Source organism: Myripristis murdjan, chromosome 3 (genome assembly GCF_902150065.1).
Source record: "Myripristis murdjan chromosome 3, fMyrMur1.1, whole genome shotgun sequence".
Lineage (NCBI taxonomy): Eukaryota > Metazoa > Chordata > Actinopteri > Holocentriformes > Holocentridae > Myripristis > Myripristis murdjan.
This window is the reverse complement of record NC_043982.1, coordinates 31,038,750-31,063,179: the sequence shown is the minus strand read 5'-3', so window position 1 is coordinate 31,063,179 and position 24,430 is coordinate 31,038,750. Positions and strand designations below refer to the sequence as shown.

General features: G+C 40.1%; 1 protein-coding gene across 2 annotated transcripts in view; it reads right to left on the bottom strand.

Annotated features, from left to right (window-relative positions):
- The window catches only part of crtc3 (CREB regulated transcription coactivator 3), a 43,737-nt gene extending 20,015 nt beyond the window's left edge, over nt 1-23,722 (bottom strand). Inside the window, exons 1-5 of one of the 2 annotated variants that reach the window (XM_030077197.1) lie at nt 22,448-23,722; nt 18,206-18,316; nt 16,488-16,616; nt 9,230-9,291; nt 314-376 (exon numbers count right to left, since the gene is read on the bottom strand). In XM_030077197.1, coding sequence (XP_029933057.1) covers nt 314-376; nt 9,230-9,291; nt 16,488-16,616; nt 18,206-18,316; nt 22,448-22,579 — 497 coding nt within the window. In that variant the 5' untranslated portion in view covers nt 22,580-23,722. The remainder of the gene's footprint in view (nt 1-313; nt 377-9,229; nt 9,292-16,487; nt 16,617-18,205; nt 18,317-22,447) is intronic. The other variant, XM_030077207.1, reaches the window with a different exon arrangement.
- Between the last annotated feature and the right edge of the window lie 708 nt (nt 23,723-24,430).

The following is a 24,430-nucleotide window of genomic DNA, read 5'->3' as shown; positions in this document are numbered from 1 at the left end:
ACAGACAGACAAGACAGTGAAAATACCAACCGTAACAGTCTTGAGCTCAAAGTTTGTGACCCTGTATCTCAAGCCTCAGAAGAAGAAATGAAAGCATTATTAAGATGTTACAAGTAAGACAGAGATTTAGAGATCTTTACAAAGGATAAAAACCAGGAAATTATATATGGCAAGAGACTGCAAAAAGACAAAGAACAGAACGGCTGCTCTGTGTGTGAGTAAGAGTGGGGAGAGACATACAGCCAGCAGGGATGAAGCGGGACAGACAGATTGAGGGCAAGAGATTGACAGAGAAAGAGGGCTCATGGGTCACCTGTTGAGTTGTGATATTAATCTAAACCCAGGGCGTTTTTCCTCAGGCCATGGCTGCTGTTCCCTTCAAACACAGAGACAGAGGAAAAGCATGACAGATACATTTAGTGGGCGAGAGCCACTGAGACACACCTAGCTGCTGAGGACAAGATACTGTGCCCTAAAGTTTAAGAGGAAGAGAAAACATCATGGTGAGAAATAAGGTGCGTCTGTGCTGGTGTATGTTTGGAAAGAAGAATGAACCAGGAAAATAGTCTTAAAGATCACACAGCACGCTCACATATTTGAGGAAAACAAAACAACAAAACCCATAATTATGGTAAAGCAAAGATTAAAGACAAGGTGAAGATGAGGGAGAAAGATGAAATGAGGACAATGAAAAACAGAGTGTGAGCAACAAGGATGGCCAAAAAAGGGGGTGCTCTGAGAATATAAAGCCACGTTTGAATACTGGTGCAGCATAGCCAGCACTCCAGGGAACGGCTGATGTGTGGAGTCATTGTCAAGGCCTGAAACAATGCAGTAGAACAGTGATGAAGTGGATTTATCTGGCACGTTCAGCAAAAAGGGGTCTTGACTCTTGCTAAGTTGAGGCTAAAAGCACACCGAAGCGACCACTGTTTTTAGGAAGCAAAAAAAAAAAAAAAAAAAAAAAGTTCTCCAAGAATGCCACTGGTCCTCTGACACACTTGGACGGACTTCCCATTGAGGGCTACACCATCTATTTCCAGCCATGCTCACATGACCGACAAGAGTGGCACAATTAGTGCTGCTGGTGGTCACATTGGTTGTCACTGTGATAGGGCATATTTAATATGAAAACTGCTGTAGAATGCAAATCTTTGTTGTGGGGTAAAAGTGCATACCAGTTGTACTGATTTTTTACAACCTTTAGGCTTAAGAAAACATTTCAAAGCCATTGGATACACTGAAAAATGCAGGGCTATCAAGCTAAAAACAAGGCTGCCTTTGTTTGTTCCAGAAAAGCTGACATTTTAGAGATGCAACTTTTCCAGCTGTCAACAGCAAAATGCAACCTGATGGAGCAATGAATATTCAAAGGTGGCACAAAACTTGAGCTTCAGAAAATATGTATGTGATAAAAGAAATTACCTATATCATTAGCTTACATGTCACAGTTTGGTTCTCAATTAAAGACATATTTGTGTGCAACTCAGTTTTAGTTTGGCAGATCACCTTGTATTCTCAGTTAGCCATTACCAGTCCGTGGTTTAATTAAGAAATTATGTGCCAGCAAAGCCTGCAGGGCTCCAGGCGTACTACAGGGGGCCATCTTTGACCTGGCAGTGCTGTTTGATGCACTGACACTTGATGAGCAAAGTAAAGAAATGAGGTGGGGAAAACAAACTACGAAAGTGACAACACCTTCATAAGTGTCACGTCACCTGGCCTATCCCTGAGAGCTGTACTAGCCTAGATTAATTTGAGATATATGGGTTAGGCTGTGGAATGCAGATGAACTGCATGGTGCAAGGGTGAACACTAATATCCCTCAAACACAATAAGATGTCAAGGTTTTATTTTCCCATTCAGCTCCTCCATGTTTCCTCACTGAGTCTTCCTGCTGGATTTTCTGGTGAAGAGACTCCTGTGATGATGAGTTCAACACAGCGCATTACTTATTCAGGACACTCACTATTGAGCACAGCATACATCTCTAGATAAGGAAATTTACTAGTTTAAAAGAGCCATACCAGTGTTTCACCCATTAACTACGGTTTACCAACTTTACACCCATTTTATATTTCAACAAAGAATTTTGCAAATCATGCAGGAGAACTTAAAGTCCCTGTGAAATAACAACACATGACTCCTACTAACTGTAAAACAGAGTATCTTAAATAGCGACAATATATTGTGTTAAAGGGTATAAATAAAATTTTCAACCAATAAAAGCTTCCCAAATCTTTTAACGCCCTCTCTCATCTACCTGTAACTTCAAATAAAATTGAGTTTCTGTCCCTTAACTAAAAAAAAAAAATCTATATAAAGAGTAACATACAGTACATATAAGAATACTATGCTCCAGCAATCTTTAAATTTTTATGAATTTTATGAAAAAATACTTGCCAAAGACACAATCTGGATCTGTATTCTGTGACGTATTCGAGATGAAATGGTAATGAATTTATAAGACTATAAGATTATTTCCCAATTTTTCTTCAGTGTATCTGAATACTAGTGATTACCATGGCAGCCACGCAATTTCTCTAGAGTGATCGCTAAAGTTGCATATTCTATGATTGCTGCACAATTTCATGTGAAGTGGATATTCACGAGTGCCACATTAAAGCCATGCATTTTTTAACCCCTATAGCCAATCTATATTAAAAACCACATTCATTCTTCTGATACTCTCCCACATCTACAATACTTTTATACATTAAATCAGTTGAAAAAAAAAAAAAAAAAAAAAAAAAAAAAAACATGCTGTCTGAAATTAGCTTACAGAAAATCAGAGGCAACACAATGCAGCATGGAAGACAGACTACAAAATCATACTGATAGTCAACTGGGCTAACAAAGACTAATATTATGCCAAAAATGAATATGTACATGTGGCTTTGCCCCTTTTTTGGTAACAGTATATTTTCACTGCCTAATCTGTAAGAGTACCCAGACTGTGGTGTGAATTTAGGGTTAGAAAATAGTTGGTATACACTAGCTGACAGAGCACTTTGTATTAGAGGGTGGCAATGAGACCACCTTCACGGAGGATAAAAGCCCTCTAGAGTCAAATCTCCCAGTGAGACAGCAGAGGAAATTTTAAGATCTTTTCTCTGCAAAATCTCTCTATGGTCCTACCTCTGGGGAACTTGGTCTAAGACTGCATCCCTAGAGAGGCTAGTGTGGGAAGAGCAGGCCAAAAATGGGTGAGTGGAAGAGATGGAGGGCGTGGGACTGGGATGAGGGCTGTGACCCAGGCGGATGACCTGAAGCAGCTGGTCTCCAAAGGGACACATCGTGGGCCCTACCAGGTCTAAAGCCTGCAGACCCAGGAACCCAGCCCAGATAAGTCTCTCTAGCCTCTCTACCCGGACGCCACCATTCGGTTGAGTTCTTTGATCCATCACACTTGTGAGTAAGCAAGCATTAGACATTTAATGCAGAGGGGAGAGGCTGAATCTCAAAATTCTGATTCGACATAAATGGACAAGGTCAGAAATGTCACCACTTAAAAACAGCGTCATTTATTCAGAGAGATAATAAAATCTGTTGGCCCTACTGCTGGCCATGTAGTGGTTAAAGGCTGTGTGAAAGGCCGCGTTCCCTTGCATTTCTGTCATGCCTGACAATCCCAAACCACTGACCCCCAGATGCTGGAAAACGTGTATCATCAGATTTGTTTCTTTACATCAAAAAGATGCAGCATCAAAAGTATAATGTGAAGTGCAACAAAAACACAAAAATGGTGTTTCTCTAAATACACATGCTTATATCATCATCTGAAAAGCTGTGCCATTCTCTTCACAGAAGTTGGCTGTTGGCATAAGTTGGCTGTATGACAGTCTTCAGTGCTTGAGAAAATAAACTGGGTGTAGACAGCTGAGCATATTGCAGTGGGAGTTAAAGCACTGAAAGGGTTAAAGACATCAGTGGCTCTTGTCCAGGGCTGACTAGTGGTAATGCAGTGCAGATGTGGTCGGCGTTGTAAACACTTACCGCCCCACTCTCCCCTGAGAGGAACTTGCAGAGAATCTGCGCCTCACTGAAGCAAGACCAATGCCAGAGATGGACATTAACTTGAACCACTGTTCATTGGACAAGAAGTGATGCTTGTTTTATGATTATGGCAGTCTACTGAATACTAGTGTAAAAAAACAAAGAGAAATGTATTCAATCGGATGTGCCTGCAAGCTACTGGAAGAAGAGGATTCCAACTTTGGCAGGATTACAGCCCTGACATTCATCCTCTTCACCCTCTGACAAAGTGTTAAGGCTCTATTTAGGCTATAAGTTCAGTTAGTACATAGTTTGCTCAGTTTAAGTAAATGTTGTTGTTGTATACCTTGACACATTGCACTTTCATATTGCACTTTCATGTTTTAGACCACCAAGTTTATTTCTGTTACGCTGCAATCCCTCATTTAAAATAATTTTACCCTGGGGATCTAGAGATATTTTGCTTTGTGTGAAATATTAAACTGTTTAGATGTCATAATGGAACACAACCAAACAGATTCAGAGTGTTGAGATTAAAACATGTTTAAATAATCACTCATACATTTTTCACTTCAACAGTTTCTAGTGAAATAAATTACAGTGAAAACTATTTCTCAGTTTTCTGAGGACCCACTGGAAGCCCCTCAAGATTCCTGGGGATCTCCAGGCCCCACTTTGAAAACCACTGCCTTAATATGAACATGTTTGAGAGTGCAAACACAACACAACACTGCATCATTTATCTGCTTGTCTCACTTTGGCAACAAATACTGCAGTGTTTTCTGTCAGAATAGGTACACTATATGGACAAAAGTATTGGGCCGCCTATAAATTACACTTGCAGGAGCTTTAATGACATCCCATTCTAAATTCATAGGCATTAATATGGAGTTGGGCCCCCTTTGCAGCTATAACAGCTTCCACTCCTCTGAGAAGGCTTTCTACAAAATTTTGGAGTGTGTCTGTGGGATTTTTGCCCATTTATCAAGAAGAGCATTTGTGAGGTCAGACACTGATGTTAAGACGAGAGGGCCTGACTCACAAGCTCCGTTCTAGCTCATCCCAAAAGTGTTGGATGGGGTTGAGGTCCGGGCTCTGTACAGGCCAGTCAAGTTCTTCCACACCAAACTCACCCAACTATGCCTTTATGGACCTTGCTTTGTGCACTGGGACACAGTCATGCTGGAACAGAAAAAAGGCCTTCTGTAAACTGTTCCACACAAAGTTGGAGGCACTGAATTGCCCAAAATATCTTAGTAAGCTGAAGCGTTAAGATTTCCCTTCACTGGAACTAAGGGGCTGAGGCCAACGCCAGAAAAACAAGCCCATAGCACTATCCCTCCTCCACCAAAGTTTACAGTTGGCACAGTGCAGTCAGGCATTCACAAAACCCAGACTTGTCCATCAGACTGCCACAAAAAACACGTTTCCACCACTCCAGAGTCCCGTGGTGGCATTCTTTATGCCATTCCATCTGTCACTTGGCATTGTGCATGGCAAAGTAAGGCTTGCATGCAGCTGCTAAACTATCAAACTATCGAAACCCATGCCATGAAGCTCCCGGTGCACAGTTTTTGTGCTGATGTTAATGCCAGAGACGGTTTGGAGCTCTGCAGTTATTGAGTCAGCAGAGCGTTGGTGACTTTTACGCACTATGCACGTCAGGCTCAGCAACGCCACTCTGTAACTTTACGTGGTCTGCCACTTAGTGGCTGAGTTGCTGTGGTTCCTAAATGCTTCCACTTTGCAATAATACCAGGCACAGTTGATCCAGGAATATTGAGGAGGGAAGAAATTTCACAAACTGACTTGTTGCAATGATGGTATCCTATTAATTACTATTACAGTACCACAACTGAATTCAGTGATCTCTTTACAACAACCCATTCTTTCACAAATGTTTGTAAGAACAGACTGTTTGACTAGGTGCTTGATTTTATACACCTGTGGCAATGGGTATGAATGAAACACCTGAATTCAGAGATTAAGAGGTGTGTCCCAATACTTTTGTCCATCTAGTGTAATTTTACATGAACTGAACTAATTGGGCTTAAGAACATGCTTGCACTTGTCCCTTCATTCTGCTCTCACTTTAGCCTGTACATTGCTGTCTTTGTGCTGACAATCACAAGGCGATAAGTAATGTGACTGCTTTTCAATCTCCCTTAAAAATAAAAGGCAAATGTAGCTTTTGCTTGACAATATGTCCTGAGGTCTATTTACATTTCATACTTAGACTTAATGCATTTCTGTGAGCCAAAATAATCAGTTTCATGCCAAGACAAACCACTGTGCTGAAGTCCTCTATCCTGTCAGAAGACAATTTACATATGGTGCAAATGCAAGCTGAAATTTCAACTGGTGGCTTCTGTTTGAACCCTGTCACTTTTTCCTTTTTAGTGAGGACTGTTTTCACTTTACTTTCATGTGAGCTTTCACGTCAAAAGATACAAACTTTGTTCTACAATGGGACCAGTTGTTAGAAATACAGCTACCTCTGGGCTATGACCATCTTTAGTCCATGAGCCTAACCAGAGTTAGAAATGCAACAAACACTGAATTCTGATATTATCTGTGGCAGCTTTCTGGTCAGATATTTACAAAGAAAGGACATAAGGAGAAAATGAAAATGACTGCTTTTTTAGCACCAATTACATCACAGTTAAGACAGGTTCTAGTCCAGCAACTTAATCTTCATGCCATATTCATCTTCAACCTCTAAACTTGTATGCTCTTTTTAACTGAACTGTAAAATGGGCAAATCAACCAGCATGAATTGTGAAAACTACATCACTCATGCCATCCCAGCAGATCACAAGAGGCAAAATTTCCTTAATAAAAAGTCAGTAGTCAGTAATAAGTAATAAAAATATAAGTCAGTAATACAATCAGGCAATAAGACTAAGCCAAGAGCAACTAAAAGCACTCCTATCTTTAGGGCTGATGCTCAAGGAAAGGTAACAGATGCAGGGCAGATTATTTTCAATAAGTCCTGGATGAGACCAGAACCTAGTTTTAAATGTATGCTGTTCACAACCACACAAGTTGTCCCAGAGCAAGATGAATAAAAAGTCAAATCAATATGAAAACAGCAATCCAATAGACAATTAAACTAAAATGCATATAAAATTCTGTTATAGGTCTGATGGCAAGCAGATGGGTTGGATGGTAAGCAGATGGGCTGGATTTTCTCCAAGCCTTCTGACTCGTCTCCTCGGACAGAGCAATTTTAAGCCAGCACAAAGGGGAAACTTGTATATCTCTGCCTGTAACGCTGAAGAGGGCCAAAATTTACCACTGAGGGGGAAGTGTATCCCTGTTACACACTGTGACAACAATCTGCTGCAGGTTGGAGCAGGAGGCTGGGCCTGGCCTGCAGAGACTTGACTGAGCTGATGCCAATCACACAGAGAGGGCTGACGTGGGGGAATGGTGGAAGTGGAGAAACAACAACAAACGAGAGAGATGAACAAGAGTAGAATGAAGTAAGAGTTCAGTCGTGCAGGCCAATGTACAGGGCCATTTTAATGGAGAGTTGTGAGAGACATTTAATATCAGAAAGAAGGGAGAACAAGGATTTCTTGACAGTTTAAGAAAAAAATCAAAATTGAAACAAGCATCACAGACTAAATCTGATCTTCAAACAATTAGGAAATTTTGTGAAATAGTGGTAAAATGTCATTAACAACAACTATGTGGAACAGATATACACATATACGGCACTCAATGGCAAATAGTTTTGTCAAAACTACCACTGTGTCACTTTGAGCATACAGCATTTCAAATCCACATCCTGCTGACACAGGCACACTTGATTATTTTATGTATGAATGATGTGTGTACTTGGTAACTTAGCCAACATCTACCATCAGACAGAAACACTATGAATTGACCTCAAAATAGATATTTTCGGGCACACCGGTGGCTCACTGGTAAAGAGCGTGTACCATGTACCAGGGCTTAGTCCCAATCGCAGCGACCGGGGTTCGAATCCGACCTCAGGTCTTTTGCTGCATGTCATCCCCTCTCTCTCTCCCCTGCCTTTCCTGTCTATCTCTACTGTGACTGTCAAATAAAGCAGAAATGCCGAAAAAAATAATCTTCAAAATAGATATTTTCAAAAAGAGGTAATTTCACCAAGGACAAGTTAAAAGCTAAGTAAAAACCATCAACAACAAATACAAAGATCTTTGAACTGAATCTCCTCAATATTAAATTATATGATGCTTCATCTTTCATCTTTCACTCCTTAACAAAGCTGAGTCCATCCACACACAAAAAACATAACATGACAGTTAGTGTACAATGATTTATGCCACACTGCTTTCAGGGAAACACACCCGCTGTAAGAACACTGACGTCTGGTCGGTCTGTAAAGATATTTGTCAGCCAACCTGTTTTATGCAATCAACAATGACAGAAGGGTGTATGCCTTATTCACCTTTACAACTTGTTACAGTACACTCAGTACGAAGGCTGGCGACTGGCTGTGTGTGTGGTGAAGATGAGGCAAATGACTGGCAGCATGCCAAGCTAGCATTCAAAATACAACTGAGGAGATCAGGCCAGAGTGAAAGGGAGTAAGGGAGGAGCTTGGCTCAGCTTTTTATTGCAGAGCCATAACTCAGTCTCTTGTAAACACTAAGGGAAAGCAGTCCACTAATTACACTGACTGCTATAGGTAGGCACAACAAGACAGCTGAATTGGACAGAGCAATCTTATAACCCATATCAGTGCAAGCTAGTCAAGTACTGTTTTTGAGCAAGTATTGAGACTGAAGCTTGGCTGAGCTGGAGATACCACAGGGTAGTGGGTGCTGTGCTGTGACAGCATGGAAAAACTAATGGTTGGATGACTGCTGTTGGGCATGACCTTTAAACAAAAAGGCTATCTGTCAAACACCTTTTGGTACACACAGCCTTCCTGGGGCTAACACAGCAGCCTGACACTTTAAGCATCTCAGAGCAGACGCTACACCAAAGCAAACGGCACCACCCATCACATAGCCCCTGTTCTGCTCTGGACACCCAATATGGGGAAGAATTGTGATTTAAGTGTGATCAAGGTGACTGGTGCCTGGCTATAGAAAGGCAGTATTTGTGGGCACAGACAGACCTGACGCAGGAAATAGGTTAGCAAGAGGAAACGGTTCCTGTTGTAAAACAATCTAGCTAGAGGAAGAAGTGCAGACAATAACCATTCTGTTGGTGGCTAACCAGAGGCCTCACTTACCTTCTCCAGTTGTTGTCCGGTGGGGGAGACAGGTACACTGCTCCATACGGAGAGCTCTCTATGTGGGCTTAGGTTAAGGAAGTCAACGGCACAAATATTGAGACATCAACTCAAATTAAATAACTCAAAACACTGTATGAGTTACTAAATGAAAAAAAAAAAATCCACCTCTTCACAGAGCTATCCCTGCCCTTTCATTTAGAAATGAAACAAGGATGTGGTGTAAGAGCCGCTTTCAGCAGAAACACATGACATAAAAAGACACAGAACATAGTATATTCAAACAAACCATAAAACATTTCTAGTGTAAACCCATGTTCTCATCTCAAACCTTGGTGCAGTGTATGGCCAAGTGTGAACAATAGAGCTGCCTTTTTCAAAGTTTTAATAAAACAATGACAGCATTATGGTTTTGGACTGAACGCCTATATAGAGTTCCTGGTATTGTTTCTAGATGGGCAGGACTTCAAAAGGGAATGCTCTGTCTTGCCAACAGTTTATCTTGTGTTTTCAAGTCAAGATCCTCTGCTGATGCTGCTGGCAGTGTCCTCTTTGGTGAGTTGTTTGGGGAGGATAGTGAAATGTTAACCAGTCAACAAAAACAAGTTTGATTACTGCAGAGATGGTGTGGCAGCCAGGGGCAATCTCTCTTTTATTCAACATCTGTGTTGGCCCGGAGTGAATTAACATATTTCTACCTACTCTGACAGATCTACACAAACTGCAGCCCTGCTTTCACTGATGACTTCTTACATAAAACGAAGGATAGGCACCTTTTTGAATATACATAAACACAAAGAAAGCAGAGTAGAGACTGATTGGTTACTCCAGATGCAAGAGAGCAGAGGGAAACGATCCTGTCCAACTGGTTATTTTACTGGTTCATACAAGATAACTCAATGACACATACAACTCTGATGGTGGGTTCAAACTCAAACTGTCATGGAAGCTATTAATCTTATCAACAGACAAACTAATCAAAGCTAGTCTGAGTAACAGTTAGGCACTGGATGATGGGATAATCTCATGGACCAATTCTATGCACAATAGGGGGGCTCTTGATTACTACAATGGCACAAATGTGATAGAGGTTCAGTAACAACAAAGTATAACTATGCTTATATGGTTTTATGTTATATTTTATATTTATATTTTATATGGTTATATTTGCTTAATTCTGAGTCACATTTTTTTATAGCACTGGTGGTTTTTTACTTCTAGAAAGTAAACAATTTAAAAAAAGGGCAAATGTTACAATTCTGACAGACAGCTTGATCAACTAACCATCTAATTTTGGACTCCAACAGCTGAAAAAACTGATACTGTGGTTCAGTTTTGGCCCCATGATGTCATATTCTTATTGAATTTTAATGTAATGTCCCATCCCTAGGAGAAACACAAGCAGCACTGAAGCTACAGCAAGAAACAAAACAAAGTAGGCTCGTTCTCGCAAGAGAGTGGTTGACATGCAATTGTTTGGGGAAAAGTAATGGTTTTGTGCATTATAAAGAAATTATACATTTTTCAGTAACAATGTTATTAGACAGGTGTCAAATTAAGCGAGGGAGTACAAACCACAAGGCCTGAATGAATATAAAAGCCAATTCCCACTACATGAAAAAAAAAAAAAAAAACTTATTAACTCAACTGTCAGTTGTTTTTCCCTTCATGACTGTGACTTCACTCAGAATTCTGGGTTATTTTTTCCTGGCAATTGAGAATTTATATCTCAGAAATCTGACTTTTTTCCCCTCACAACTGTAACGTCATAAGGCAGAATCTTGACTCACTGCAATTCTATTTTTTTTTTTTTTTTAAAGTTGGGAGACCATCCATGAACACACCCAGGTTTAAGGCACCATTTTAGTGAGGGTGTCCACAGACTTCTAGCAAAGTCACGATAAAGGTATTTTTCGACGCCACAAAGACTCAGTTTACAGGCCCCATCCCCGCCCGGCAATTGATCCAGAAATTGATTACATTACAAGCTCTGTTTCCATCCAAAATGTTTTGCATATTTTTAGTGTATTTCTAAAATCTGACAAAAGAAGATGCTATTTAATTCAGGTTTCCATCAACTATGTCATGTGACGTATCCTGAAAAGGGCACTTTAATGATATGTAATCAAATGCCGATAGCCAAACAAATGATAGAGGAAAATGAATGACCTTCATGCTATGGGAAGAATGATTATTACAGTCCTCAGTCAGATGTGACTATATTAAATGTAGCCAAGAGAAATCAGAGAGGGTTTGCAATAGCCCATTTTATGAGGGCTGAAATGCTGCTGTTGCGATCAGATGCCATCCAGCATATACTTGGGAGTGTCGGTGTGGTGCTGTAGATTTCCTCCTGCCACAAAATGCCTCCCTTGCCGCTGCACTGTGCAAACAGTCACTCCAGTACAGGAAATGATGCTGGTACTGCAAATTTAAGGTCAGTAAGTATTACCAGAACCAGTATTGTGGCTCTCTGATAGTTCAACAACAGTGCCTGAACACCCCCTCGCTTCACACACACGAACACGCACGCACACACACATACATGTACATGTACATATGTACTTACAGGGACACAGGCTCCCAGCACTGTAGTGCTTTTACCTATTTATTTATGGTATGTGACCATACTGTTGTCATTTATTTATTTATCATGCACAGTGCTACTGTGATTGTGTGTCCGGCCTGTATATGGTGTGTCTTGTATGTATCTCTTACTTTTGCCGCTGTGACAATTTGAATTTCCCCTCTGGGGGATTAATAAAGTCTTACTCTATTCTATTCTATTCTATTCTATTCTATTCTATTCTATTCTATTCTATTCTATTCAATGCGGAACTTTTCTGGATTAATCATGAGAAAAGGGGAATTCTCTGGTGGGGGCATTCGATGGTACTATACTGGCGCTCAAAGCATTTCACAAAGAGGCGTAGTAGTCTCCTCTGCTGTCATGTTTGTTGGCTGCCAAGAGGTGAAACACATGACAAAAGTCCCCGCTACATCATTGTTGCAACTTAAGCATTTTCATCAGCATTAATCACATTTTCTCCTATTCAATTTGCTAACTTGTCCACCTCAGCTAAATGCATAAACCTTGAGGAAATTTTTGGGGGCAAATTTCCAGTGTTTCCCTTGAGATTTTCTTATGTGCACCTTGACATTTGCATAAAAATGGATGGTCAAATTCCTTGCAGAATGAGTAATTCCCAGCAACATCAAATAATTCCAGGCACCTCTTGTTCACAACTGATGTTGCCTTAACTCTCCTCTCTTTTTCATTGCAAATGAGCAAAGCATACAAGGCGTACAAAGCATAATTGTTACTCATGTATTTGAATACTTGACTGGAATTCAGTGGAGCTCAAATACATTCATGAGCCGTGTCTGATCTCCATACTGTACTGTTGCAAGAGAAAAAACACTAGGTGCAGCACGACGTTGCAGTCATAGCCTGCAACTGTGTGAGAGTGAAAAGAAGTTGATCCTTTTTATACTTGATTTTCACATGCATTTCAGGTGATCAGATTACAAGTGGACAGTGCTAAATACAAGTGCAAAGAAGTGTAAAGGACCACAAAGACACATTGTGATCCGATCACCCAAACCACTTGCCAAGGTGGCCCGGGACACATTTGACCACATATCAGTTGTAGTGTATGCAAATGCATCCTGATACTAATGCATCCCCAGCAAGGATGTAGTGAATGAAGTGATGTAGGCAGTAATGAAATCCAACAACAAGTGGTCAGCTAAGACACTTTTGAGACGCATGATAAAGACAGGTGTGAACAGCAATGTGTCTCAGCTGTCTACTTGTGCTCGGATCACCTGAAACTCCATGTTAAACAGGGTCACAGTGTCACTAGATCCGAGCTGCGGGCAATATATTGTCTGGGCCATGTTCAGCAGTATCTCAGTGTGTCACAATGGTGACTTTGAAACAACCATGCAGCCAGCTTCACCATCTGCCCTGCTAAGTACTGAACAAGGGACTGAACCAGTACTAGCTTCAGAGGCAAAGTTATATAGCTGTAGCATGTGGAGGTGGGCAGGAAAAGTTTTTTTTTTATTGTTTGAAAATTTTATTTACACATACTGATGTATCATGAGGTCACCAGATGGCATTTCTTTTCAGAAAATGTATTGGGATGAAATATAATGTCTGGATTTGCTGAGTAACAAACTTCAAACTAACTCTATATAAAAGATATGTGACCAAATAATGAGCTGCGGCCAAATTAAGTATATTTATGAATTTGCAGGTGTATGGGGACTGTCTGCTACAACTACCCTACATCTGCAATAAATGCTATAAAATGCATAAAAGCAAATTTTACACAGCAAGAATGACCAATTTGCACGACTGCCCTTGAAATGCTTCTACAACTGACCGTATATTAACCCAACAGTGCTGAGTGTAAAACAGTGTATGGAACAGAAACAGTATACTTTTAACATCAAAATGGGTCTTGGTAGGACTAGACCTCTTCAATTCACTTTCACAATTTCACAGACCACCTATTAGTTTTGGAAGGTATAGTTTGGCTTGCTTGTGAAAAAACAAGCTTCTGCTGTGAGAAACATATGGTGCCTGCAACAAAGCTGGACTGAGAAGCAAATCAGGCAAGGGAACAGTCCTCTTCCTGGCTTCAGTCCTTATGTGTGATTGCCATATTTTGTACTGGCTGCTTTGCTACCATAAACAACACACATGCACAAACACAAAAACACACAAAAACACACAAAAACACACACACACACACACACACACACACACACACACACACACACACACACACACACACACACACACACACACACACACACACACACACAACCTATTCTGTAACACATAAAACTAAAACACACAGACTTTCTGAGGGTTAGAAAATTTCAGCAAAGATTTACGGTTTGACACACTAAACCGGTCCATAACCAACATGTGTGTTCATTGAGAAATCAATAATTTACCCTAGTGATCAGAGCAGTCAAACTACTCTGGGACCAATGACAAACCAATACTATCTCTTTCAACAAAAATCTTCACACCATCTTTTCCTCTTACGTATATCAGCACTTCTGTGTGTGTGAAACCATACACACCCAAACCATCCACATACAAAAAAAATAATAATAATATTTCCCCGTAGGAAAGTAACGTTATGAGATAATAGAGAATCTTACCTAAACACATCTTAAGGAGACTGATTTGATCATTGCAGAACTCTCTGAAAGAGGTTACTATGTTTAGAGCTTCCATTTACAGTGGGATACCCTGTCAATATAACAACTCTCATGTTATTTACATGATCTTCTACATACAGTATATGCAGAATAGAAACAAATAAGGCTCATCAGTGACATCATTGCACTCCTGGAGACGGTGTAATGACAACAGGGGACCAATGTGGATGATACCACCTCAGACCTAGAAAAATGTTTCATTACATTATGCATCTTTTCCAAGTGATCTCTATGGAACTGTATGGTGATATGATATAATTTGTTTTGAGACATTACAGACTCAAACGTCCCAAGGTGAAGAGTAAGCAGATTTGATACCTAAAACTGTAACTGTCCTTGTTGAGATAGTTAACGCTGACCATTTCTTGCGTGCCTAAGGCTACAAATACTCTAGCCTGTTCTCTTTTCCTGTGACTTATCTTTCATAATTACACAAGATCATGCTCACTGCCTCTGTTTTGCAATCATGTCTAAATGATCTGAACAGCAATACAGCTATCTTCCACCACAGAAAAAAATGTCGCTTCAAAAAGTAGCGGCACAATTTTAACAAAGATCCAATATTTTGGTACATACTGTGATCAAGGCCATCAATAATGATTATTAACCTGGATGATTAACAGTTAAGTGAACTTGCTCTGCGTGGCAGATCATCAAGAAGACTATTTTTAACTTCCAGTCTCTCTAAATCAGGATATAATAAACTCCTTGCAGCAGTCACAGCAGCTAGAGTCTTACATCACAGGATACTATTTTCAGTCTGAATGTGTTTCTTATTCACATTGACAGAACCCTGTATTTTACCGTAGGGCAGTTGCTGTGATTTCACAGTGCATGTGGGAGGCTGACGTATGGAGAGAAGCATCACACAAAACTCAAACTATATTTACTTGTGTAGCGGATAGAGGACTGTCACCTGCAATGGGCCTTGGCTGTTTGTCCACTTGAAATGGATTTTGTATTGTTTCAAGTTTCCAAAGGTGCTTAGATCAACTTATCAGCAGCAAGAACCTGGCTGAAGTGATGTTTGTGTTTGTCGTAATTTGCTTTGTCATGACAATATTTCCAAGTCATGTAAGATGATCAGTGTTTCATGGCTTAAAACAATGTTTCTGCTTTGACACTCTGAGACCAGAGCTCATTCAGTGCTTCTTAATAACTAGGTCCCTGAAGTTCAGCATCTAGGGTATGCATCTTTACATCTTGAGCAACCTGCTCAGTGCTATAACTCTTGTGAAATGGTATATGTATGTGACAAATACATAGCATGCACACAGTCACAGAATTCATTGCAAACAGTCACAGAATATAGACAGTAGCCCTTGATGTACTATGAATTAAAGATCAACACATGACTATATGACTATAAATAATAAATATTGAAACCTTGATATGCCAACATGAAATTTACAGCTTGTCAACACTCAAAATTTCTGAGGCAACATCAGTGAAATGTAGGGGGCTAGTTTACAAGAGAAAAGTCAACTCACTGCACTGTTACTCACTCAGAGAATTTTAACCTTGTAGCATTTAAACATATTCACATCGCCAATGAGAAACACATAACAACACACGGCACACATCCTCCAGTGTCCCCCTGCAACACTCACATCCAAAACATGTGCACAAGCACACACACAACTTGAGTGTGCACTCACAATTTTGAAAATTTCCTGCTGTCAACGTCCATTAAGCGTTCGTAAATGGTACTGTCTCTGCATCAAATTTCACATTAGCATAATGACTAACTCTGCTCCTGGGGCGCAAAAACATCTTCCTACACTGGTAAATGTCATCACACTGACAGAACCACACTGGAAACAGAAGCCTGGCCACGACAAACTGCTGTACTAAAAAGAAACAAAGACCAACCATCTCGTAGCCATAATATCCACGTTTCACATGTATTCAATACATATTTCCAATTAAGTTTAGGATGATTTCTAGAAGATGTGCAGACAATTTTTTTTTTTATCTTGGAGTCTGTACCCATGATTCACACTTGTAAGGATATCTGCCGTCCATGCTTGTCAATGGGTCGGCGATGGGGGGAGTTAATGCGGTTCCGGTCCCTGTGGACCCGCTCCACCAATCCATGGTGACGTGTCCCTCTAACTGAGTCCAGTCCTGATGGGAAGCCACCCTGAGGGACAGACCAGGAGAGGCGGTTCAAATCAAACATGTTACAGTGCAATGTCTGGCAATCTACTTCAGCAAGGGGTGGGAAAGTGGAGACACATGAAGTTTACGAATGACTTGTGAAATGCTCTTTATTCTTCAATTGAAACACGTCAACATTGACCCCCCATGACTGGACCAAGATGCCCTGGGTGTAACTGTGGCTGGGACATTGCTGATGGAAGCTAGGGGACTTTTTGGCCCATTAGCGTTGCTGTGGTGGTCCAATCGGTTTAATTTTGTAGATGCTGGATTTAAAAACACATTATTCGTAATTCGTATAAGGCTCATAAAATTTGACACAGCAGTTTTTGAGATATTGAGCCTGAAGCTTATCTGCCTGATGGGTAGGCCAATAATACATGTAGGTTTATAACTAAAATACAGAACCCCAGTGTCAGAAGCCATCATTAACCAAAGTTTCTCGCAAAACAGGTAGCAGAGGTTGAGAAATCACGTGACGGATGAAAAGAGCCCAATCGTGGAAGACAAAGAGGGACTGGCAATCACTTATTCAAAAATAATTTTAATTTTCAGCTATACGTACTGTACCTGAATAGTAAATAATTCGTCTACATTTTATTTATATTTCCGTATCAAGCTCAGTATTTGCAGAGTAGCCTCGACTGAGCGAAAGGTCTGCCATTGTACTATAGGTTAATGAAACTATCGTAAGTTAACTTGCTGCTGCCAACGTTACTTAACTTGTATATTCCCATGTGATGACTGCTACTTAAACAAAACAAACATAACAAAGCAACATTTCAAATATCTATTTTTTTTTTTTTTGCTACTTGACAGCATTAAATCTTTTTTCTGGAAAACTCCCTCTAGAGCCCCCGACACAAGAATTATCCTTTCATTAATTTGAAAGAGAGCTAACAAATGATTATCATGAAGTGGAAACTAGAAACCACTTAGTTCGAGGAGCTTCCCTTCCAGTAGGAAGGACGAATGGACTTCATAACTGACAGGGGCTTTCTCCCTGCACACAGGGATTGATTTCTGAAGCCAGTCAGAGCCACGATCACTGCTCTACCTCAAAGGGCCATTCTTCCAAGAAACAAGGCCACTTTCACCTGGACCTTCTGTATCTCAGCCTAGCACACTCCTCAGAGACCTGACACAGATACAGGCCCACTGCTACAGAGAAGTACTGTTGGATCACATACAGCACTAGACTGCTGAAAAGAGCGCTGAGAACTACTGCAACCAGAGATCACTGATCTTTTATTCCATCTTTGCCAGTCTTCAGAAGCACATGTGAATTATTTAACAGTCTCACGAGAGGCTTGTTTGCGCTTCTTTAAGTCCAGCACAGAGTTGTGTGCGCTTGCTGTTAAAGAGCAGAGAGCGCTGGAACAGGATCTCAATGTGGTCAGACACAACTGGTCTTGAGAAAGCCTGAACACAGTAATTAGAAGGTAAACAAAGGTTTCCAGAAAAATCACTACGTTCAGTTTTACAGTAAACACTTTCTGCTTGAAGGAAACCAGCAGTATATAGTCATGTAAATGATAAAATTACTCAGTACAACTATGATAAAATCCCAACCTGAAAGTCAGCGCTGGCATTTCCAATCTGATTGACGTTGGGCAGAGAGCCTCCATAGTACTGTGCCCGGGACTGTGACAAACGAAGCTGCTGAATCTTCTGAAACTGCACCTGTCAATCAAAGGGAGAAAACAAACAGATTTTTTTTCTGTCACCTCCAAGACACCGTAATCTTGTGCAAGTAGGCTTCATACAAGCAAAACGTACAGGTGAAAGATGAAAAAAGTGCCAGTTTGGGTTGTGTGGTCTCATAATTTGACAATAGACAAAGTTGAAGGGCAATTTAGCACAAGACAATTTAATCCAGGTGTCATCTTTATGGTTTGTTGTCATTTTCCTTTTCCACACTCATGTACTGGTGCAATGCACCCACAACACCCACTTAAGTCTGATAGCATAATTTCAAGAAATTCAGACTACTCTCAAATTTCTCATTTCATAGTCAGACTATCACCTCCTCCAAACATAGCACAGTGAAGATTGACAGCATTCCAATGTTCAAATCAGTAGTTAAAGTTAACCTGCAAAAAAAGCAAGCTGTCCCCACAATGGAAACCATCTCAGATTACAACCACCTACTGTCTTCATTTATATGTGAACTAAATGTTTTAGTACAAATGTGTGACATACTAGTGACATTGGTTTCATCTTCCTACCTGTGCTCTATGAACGCCTTCACAAGTTTCATTGATATTTTTCACTGAAGTCTTATCTGAAGTTTTCACATCAGATAATCTAGGGGTAGACATGCTATAGAAATCCTAAAATTATAATTAGTTGTGTTAGGGTTAGGGTTAATATAGCAGTCTACTAAGCTTAGGATTTGATGTGAAGAAGAGAACAATGGAATGAAGCATATAACTCATGTGCAAGTGCATTCACACTTCCGAGTTGCACTATGAAAGCGCAGCAATTTTAGGGACACTACTTAGGAAACACATTCTAGGAAATGGACAGCATGGCATCCAAACCAGAACCCTACAAACAGATCACACAAAGATCAACTCACAGAAAACAGAAGGCAGTTTGTTCTGCCAAGGTAAGGTAAACAGAGCCAATCATCAATTGTGATCAGGAATAGGCAAATTAGAGGGGCGTTCCTTCCTTACACCGCTGAAAGGGCAAAATTTGAATCTCAAAGACTGACCTTATTAGATTTTATCAATAGATTTACAGAGACTGGAAAGAGATCTTCTCCCTAAGAGAATGTCCACACCAGCAGATATTAGAGCTAGGCTTGTCTAAGTAGAAAACAGAATTTAGTTCAGAACCAGGCTCCCTGTAGGCATAGGCCTACAGGGAACATAACAACTAAGTATATTAGAGTGTAAATGTGCAATAACCATGAAATGTTTTATATCAAAACTGAGTCCAATTTGGACTATTGTTTGTACATTTGAATCACTTCATAGACTAGTGAGAAGGATGAATATTTGGTGAATTCTAGCACTTAACTGATTAGCCTAGTTGATGAACAGGAAATTCTTGTTTGTTTTTATAAGTGATAAATTATTTTAGTTATTTATGAAGTTAAAATACCAAATTCTGGTGGCTTCAGTTCCACAGATGCTTGGTTTTCTCTGTTTGATATCATCATAAAATACTCTGGGGTGCTCTGGCTGCTGGTTGCAGCTTTAACACATCACTGTTGACTCCTCATGGACAGACTGTATGTGACTGAAAATGTTAGTTCCCTGTCCCAGAACAAGCAAAAACAACCATGTCTGTCAGGCTCAGGGCACCTTTCATTCTCTCTACACTTAAAAGCCATGATTATATGCAATGCTAATAAAGTATAGCCTAACCAAAGACAATCAATACATATAATCTAAAACCTGCATAAATGACAGGGAACTGAAAGCCAATTTACATTCACCATTAGAGGGGTAAAAGTGAAGTTAAAACTGCCCCCGCTGCCCAAAAAAAAGGCCATAAAATTAATGGATGGGAAAACAAAAAATCTATATGCATCATCTCATGTGTAAGGGATTTCAATTTATAACCTCCAACTTTCAATCTTGGACTGATGTGAAAACTCTTCTCTCACTTTGTAATGACACAATAAAATAAATTAATTTTTTTTTTTTTTTTTTTTTTTTTTTAAATCTACATTTACTGCAAAATTTCAGTGTCAGTGTTAGCTATTACATAACAGTTGGCACAACACAGCAACTTTATTTGTTAGCATAAATTTATGGTTTACAAGGCTGTAAACTAGTTGCATTACAGCTGATGAAAGAAGACTGGAGTGAGTTTACAGTAAGATATAATGTACAGTACTCCAGTGCCCCAGGCATTTTAAATTCAGTCTTCTGGTCACTGGTGCAAATGCTGAAACAGCTACTTCTAATTACAGCTGTTTGCTGGCAGTGTGTCCTGTGCCCTGGCCTGCCTCAGCCTCACTCACTCACTGGGCTTTTCTGTCTCACAGGGTCACTGACAGTTCATACCTTATGGCAAACTTCACCCAGTGTTGCCTCAAAACCACATCCTCTCTGACTGGCCATTTAAAACTCTCCCTCTCATAGAAGGGCACATTGTGAACCAATGGTATGTAAATAACATGAAAAGAATCTTTATATTCTCCCAGGAGACACTATTTTTATTCACTGCAATGGGTAATATAAGCTTGAAAATTTCATGAGATTAAAAGCAAGGTCAAAGAGACTACAACTCCAATACAAGAATAATGAAGTTAATGGAATACTTCCCTGTCGTCCTGTTTTGTATGTTGTAAACTTGTGGACATGTAAAGCCCTTTGAGACTGTAAACAGTGATATTGGGCTTTAAATAAACTTGAACTTGAACATTAACACCATGGACCAAGAGCAAATAGGAATAAAAATCCATATGTACTGTAAGAGCTAGGCCTACTGCTTGAAGCAAGCACTCATACCATACAAATGTAACATGTTCTTGATGTAGTAAACAAAACAAAACAAAAATCATAACGCAATTACTGCTACAGATATTGTGATTGTGATATGAGTCACAATGGTAGTATGAATGACCATTTTTTGCTGTCTAATTTGCCATGTTCACTGAAAAAAGCTATTAAAATTATTTAATTAATTTTATTTTACAGAAAAGGAATTAAAAGTAACATTAGAGATGTTACAATTAAGACTGGCCTGACTCAGTTAAAAACTGTTTCACAGCTCCTGTTCTGCAGCACATAAAAGACAAAGTCACATCACAACAGAAATTTTTCAAAAACCAAAAACAATCACAGAAACAAAACATCAAAGAATCATAAAAGCCATCATAAAATGATGATTGTGTGATTTTAGATGGGGTATGTACCACACAAACATGTTTCCTTACATCTGGAAAATACAATTAGTGGGCCAGGGCATCTCCATAGCACCATTAACACTTTATTTTTTATGTTTAGTCTAATATTTTTCCTTTATCAAAAAACTGTAGCTCCTGCAATTTGGGTATTACACTTGGCCATACTGCAGTCTCAATAATATTTCAATTAACTGTTCAGCCCTGATGTGCTCTGAGATTCCCTGTAGATGTAAATCTCACCATCTCCTTTCCAGAAGAGCCAATCAGGTTGAGCACACACACCACATCTTAATCACAACACTGTATCTCTTAAACAACAGCTTAACACCAGTCCTGCTTTTTTTTTTTTTTTTTTTTTTTAATCACTTGAATATGCTGAAGATTGTTGTTTCCTGACATTTAGGCCGATGTTCTCAAAATCAGGCATTAGTCCTGTAATTAAACATTGGTCTGCTGGGGGACGAAAATCCACGTGCATTTTATTAGTGCGTTTTTAACATGCAACAGAGCTTCCTTTGGGGGTTTGTAGCAGACATTTTTGGCGCGTGGTCCAGTTGTAAACCCAGTCACCGCCGTTTCCTGTTCCAAAGCTGGTTGCAATTCAAAACAGGCCTTATGTAAATGACTGTACCTTCATTTGGACATAGATGTAACATTGCACATTAATAATTAATTAATTTATAGCTGAGGCAAGGTGGCGGTGCTTTGTAATAGTCCCCCCTCCCAATTACTTCCCATTAGCTGTTGTTCTACCGCTGCTGAATGTAAGTAGAGAAATAGTCTACCACAGTCTTGCTGAGCAGATGAGATCTCCCAGACAGCCGTCAGTACGCTCACTCTAGCCACGGCGATGTCAAACAGGGAGCTTTATTCATGATTACAGTGAATGCATTCGTGCAACTGACCGCTGGCAAATGAGAAATAGATGAAAATTTAAGTGCATTTACCCTTGAGACAGTGAGATCTGTCATAAGCTGCTCGAAGGCCCGCGTCTCCTCTGCTTGCTTCTGGTTGTGCAGAGCGATCTTTTCGCTGAACTTCCTCGGGTTTGAGCCACCTGTGCCCGGGGATCCGGACATTGTGTGGGCCGCAGTTTTACAACTTCAGCTACTTAAAAAAAGTGCAAGACGATGTTTAAAGTCTGCTTTTTAACACTTTCACAGGACGTTTCAGTGAATCCATGAGGGCTTGAAAAAATATCTCACATGGATGGATAACATAAGTTTGCGTTGGGTAAAGTTGACTGACTTCAATCGTGCAGTATCGGGATGAAATTTGTTGCAAGCGAAGCTCGTCGCTGAAGAAGCTAAGCTAAAGCTCCCATTAATGAAAGTTGTCTTCTTACGCCGTCACTAGCTGAGTTAGCGATGTAAACAACACGCTTGAAGACGGCTTCCGCTGTGAAACCAACTCCGATAACTTTATATGAAAATGCCGTGCTGTTTAAACTTTAACTGAACAACTGAGCTTAATATTGACATTTCACCAGCCAACCACTTGTTTGAATACTGCGCTGACATAACGTTAGCTATTAGCTAACATAACGTAGAGCGTAACAGCCGAAAAAAAAACAGCTGCGGCTAGCTAAGTTAGCTAAACCACTGACAGAGACATGTCGACAGTTTTGACAAACGCAGTTTTTAACTCATCGACAGGTTACAACAACACCCAACTAATGTGCTGAAAGTAAGTCGTATCGGCGAACTGACGTCAAATAAAGTAGTTAGCCTCGTTAGCTAGCACAAATGTCGCTAATAACGTTAGCCACGGGCACTTGGGCAAAGGTTTGCTCAAGAATTTGAATTTCAACAAGTGTTTGCTGCTCTTGTCCGGAACAAACTACATTTAAAGCGTGTTACCGTCTAGTTAGCAAAAAAGGAACGCATCTACCGCAAATGTTTACACGGGATATACAACAGTAATCCTCAATTTAACACTTAAATTGATACGGCGCTCCCGATTCGAGTCCTCTGTTAATCCATGCACTGCACTGCGAGAGCTCCTGGATATTTGTCACATACAAACAAACTCCGACCTGGCGAATCCATAAAGACAAACAGTGCAGTCAGTGACGCTCATTCGTCGTGTTTGCTTCGTCCGACTTCTGCAGAAAAATTTGCGGATTAAAAAAACCAACAAATCCAACTCATCAGCCGCCGCTTGAATAGGCTAGAAGCAGCAACTCAGTTAGTGGCTTGTTCTTCTCACACTAGTACTGCGAGAAAAACATTACCTCGTAAAACACTGTCGATGCCTGTGGTGTCCACACAGCGGCGACAGAGCATTGTGTTAACTTCAATGGCTTGGGACGACTAATATCTCTATTAATGATATGCTGTGTCGCAAATAACTAATTGGAGTGAGGCCTATTGATTGACGAAACGTTTGAAGCATGTATGTCCAAGTCCTGTGTTAGTAAACATTAAACAAGTCACTGGATCCGGACCAGCTGCAGCAGTGTTGGTCCTGTACTCTGACCTTCCTGAAGGGTGGGGCAAGTGAAAATAGATTTTCCCTACAGGGAATCAATACAATTTCACATTACCATCTAGGCTTGTAACATGCCCGTGTTATAAGTCCATTATTATGCACATTTAGAAGAATACACTCATACATTATGGGAAATATTTTATTTACTATGATTCTTGCTTCAGCATTACATTTGGGCCGACCTACACTGGATAGCTCTTTGAAAATCCAACCTGGAATGACACTTTTCCGTGTAGGGGAAATATGTTTGCGTCTATACAGCTTTATTCTAAAACAAGTAAAATATATTTAATGGACTGTAAATCCGAGCAAACAACACAAAGAGAGCCTACGTTAAAGGGAACAGTGTCTACCTCTTATCACAGAAGCTTCACAAGACAGAAAATCAACATCTTGTTCCATTAATCACCATGGAATATCATTTAAGGCCACTTCTCTTG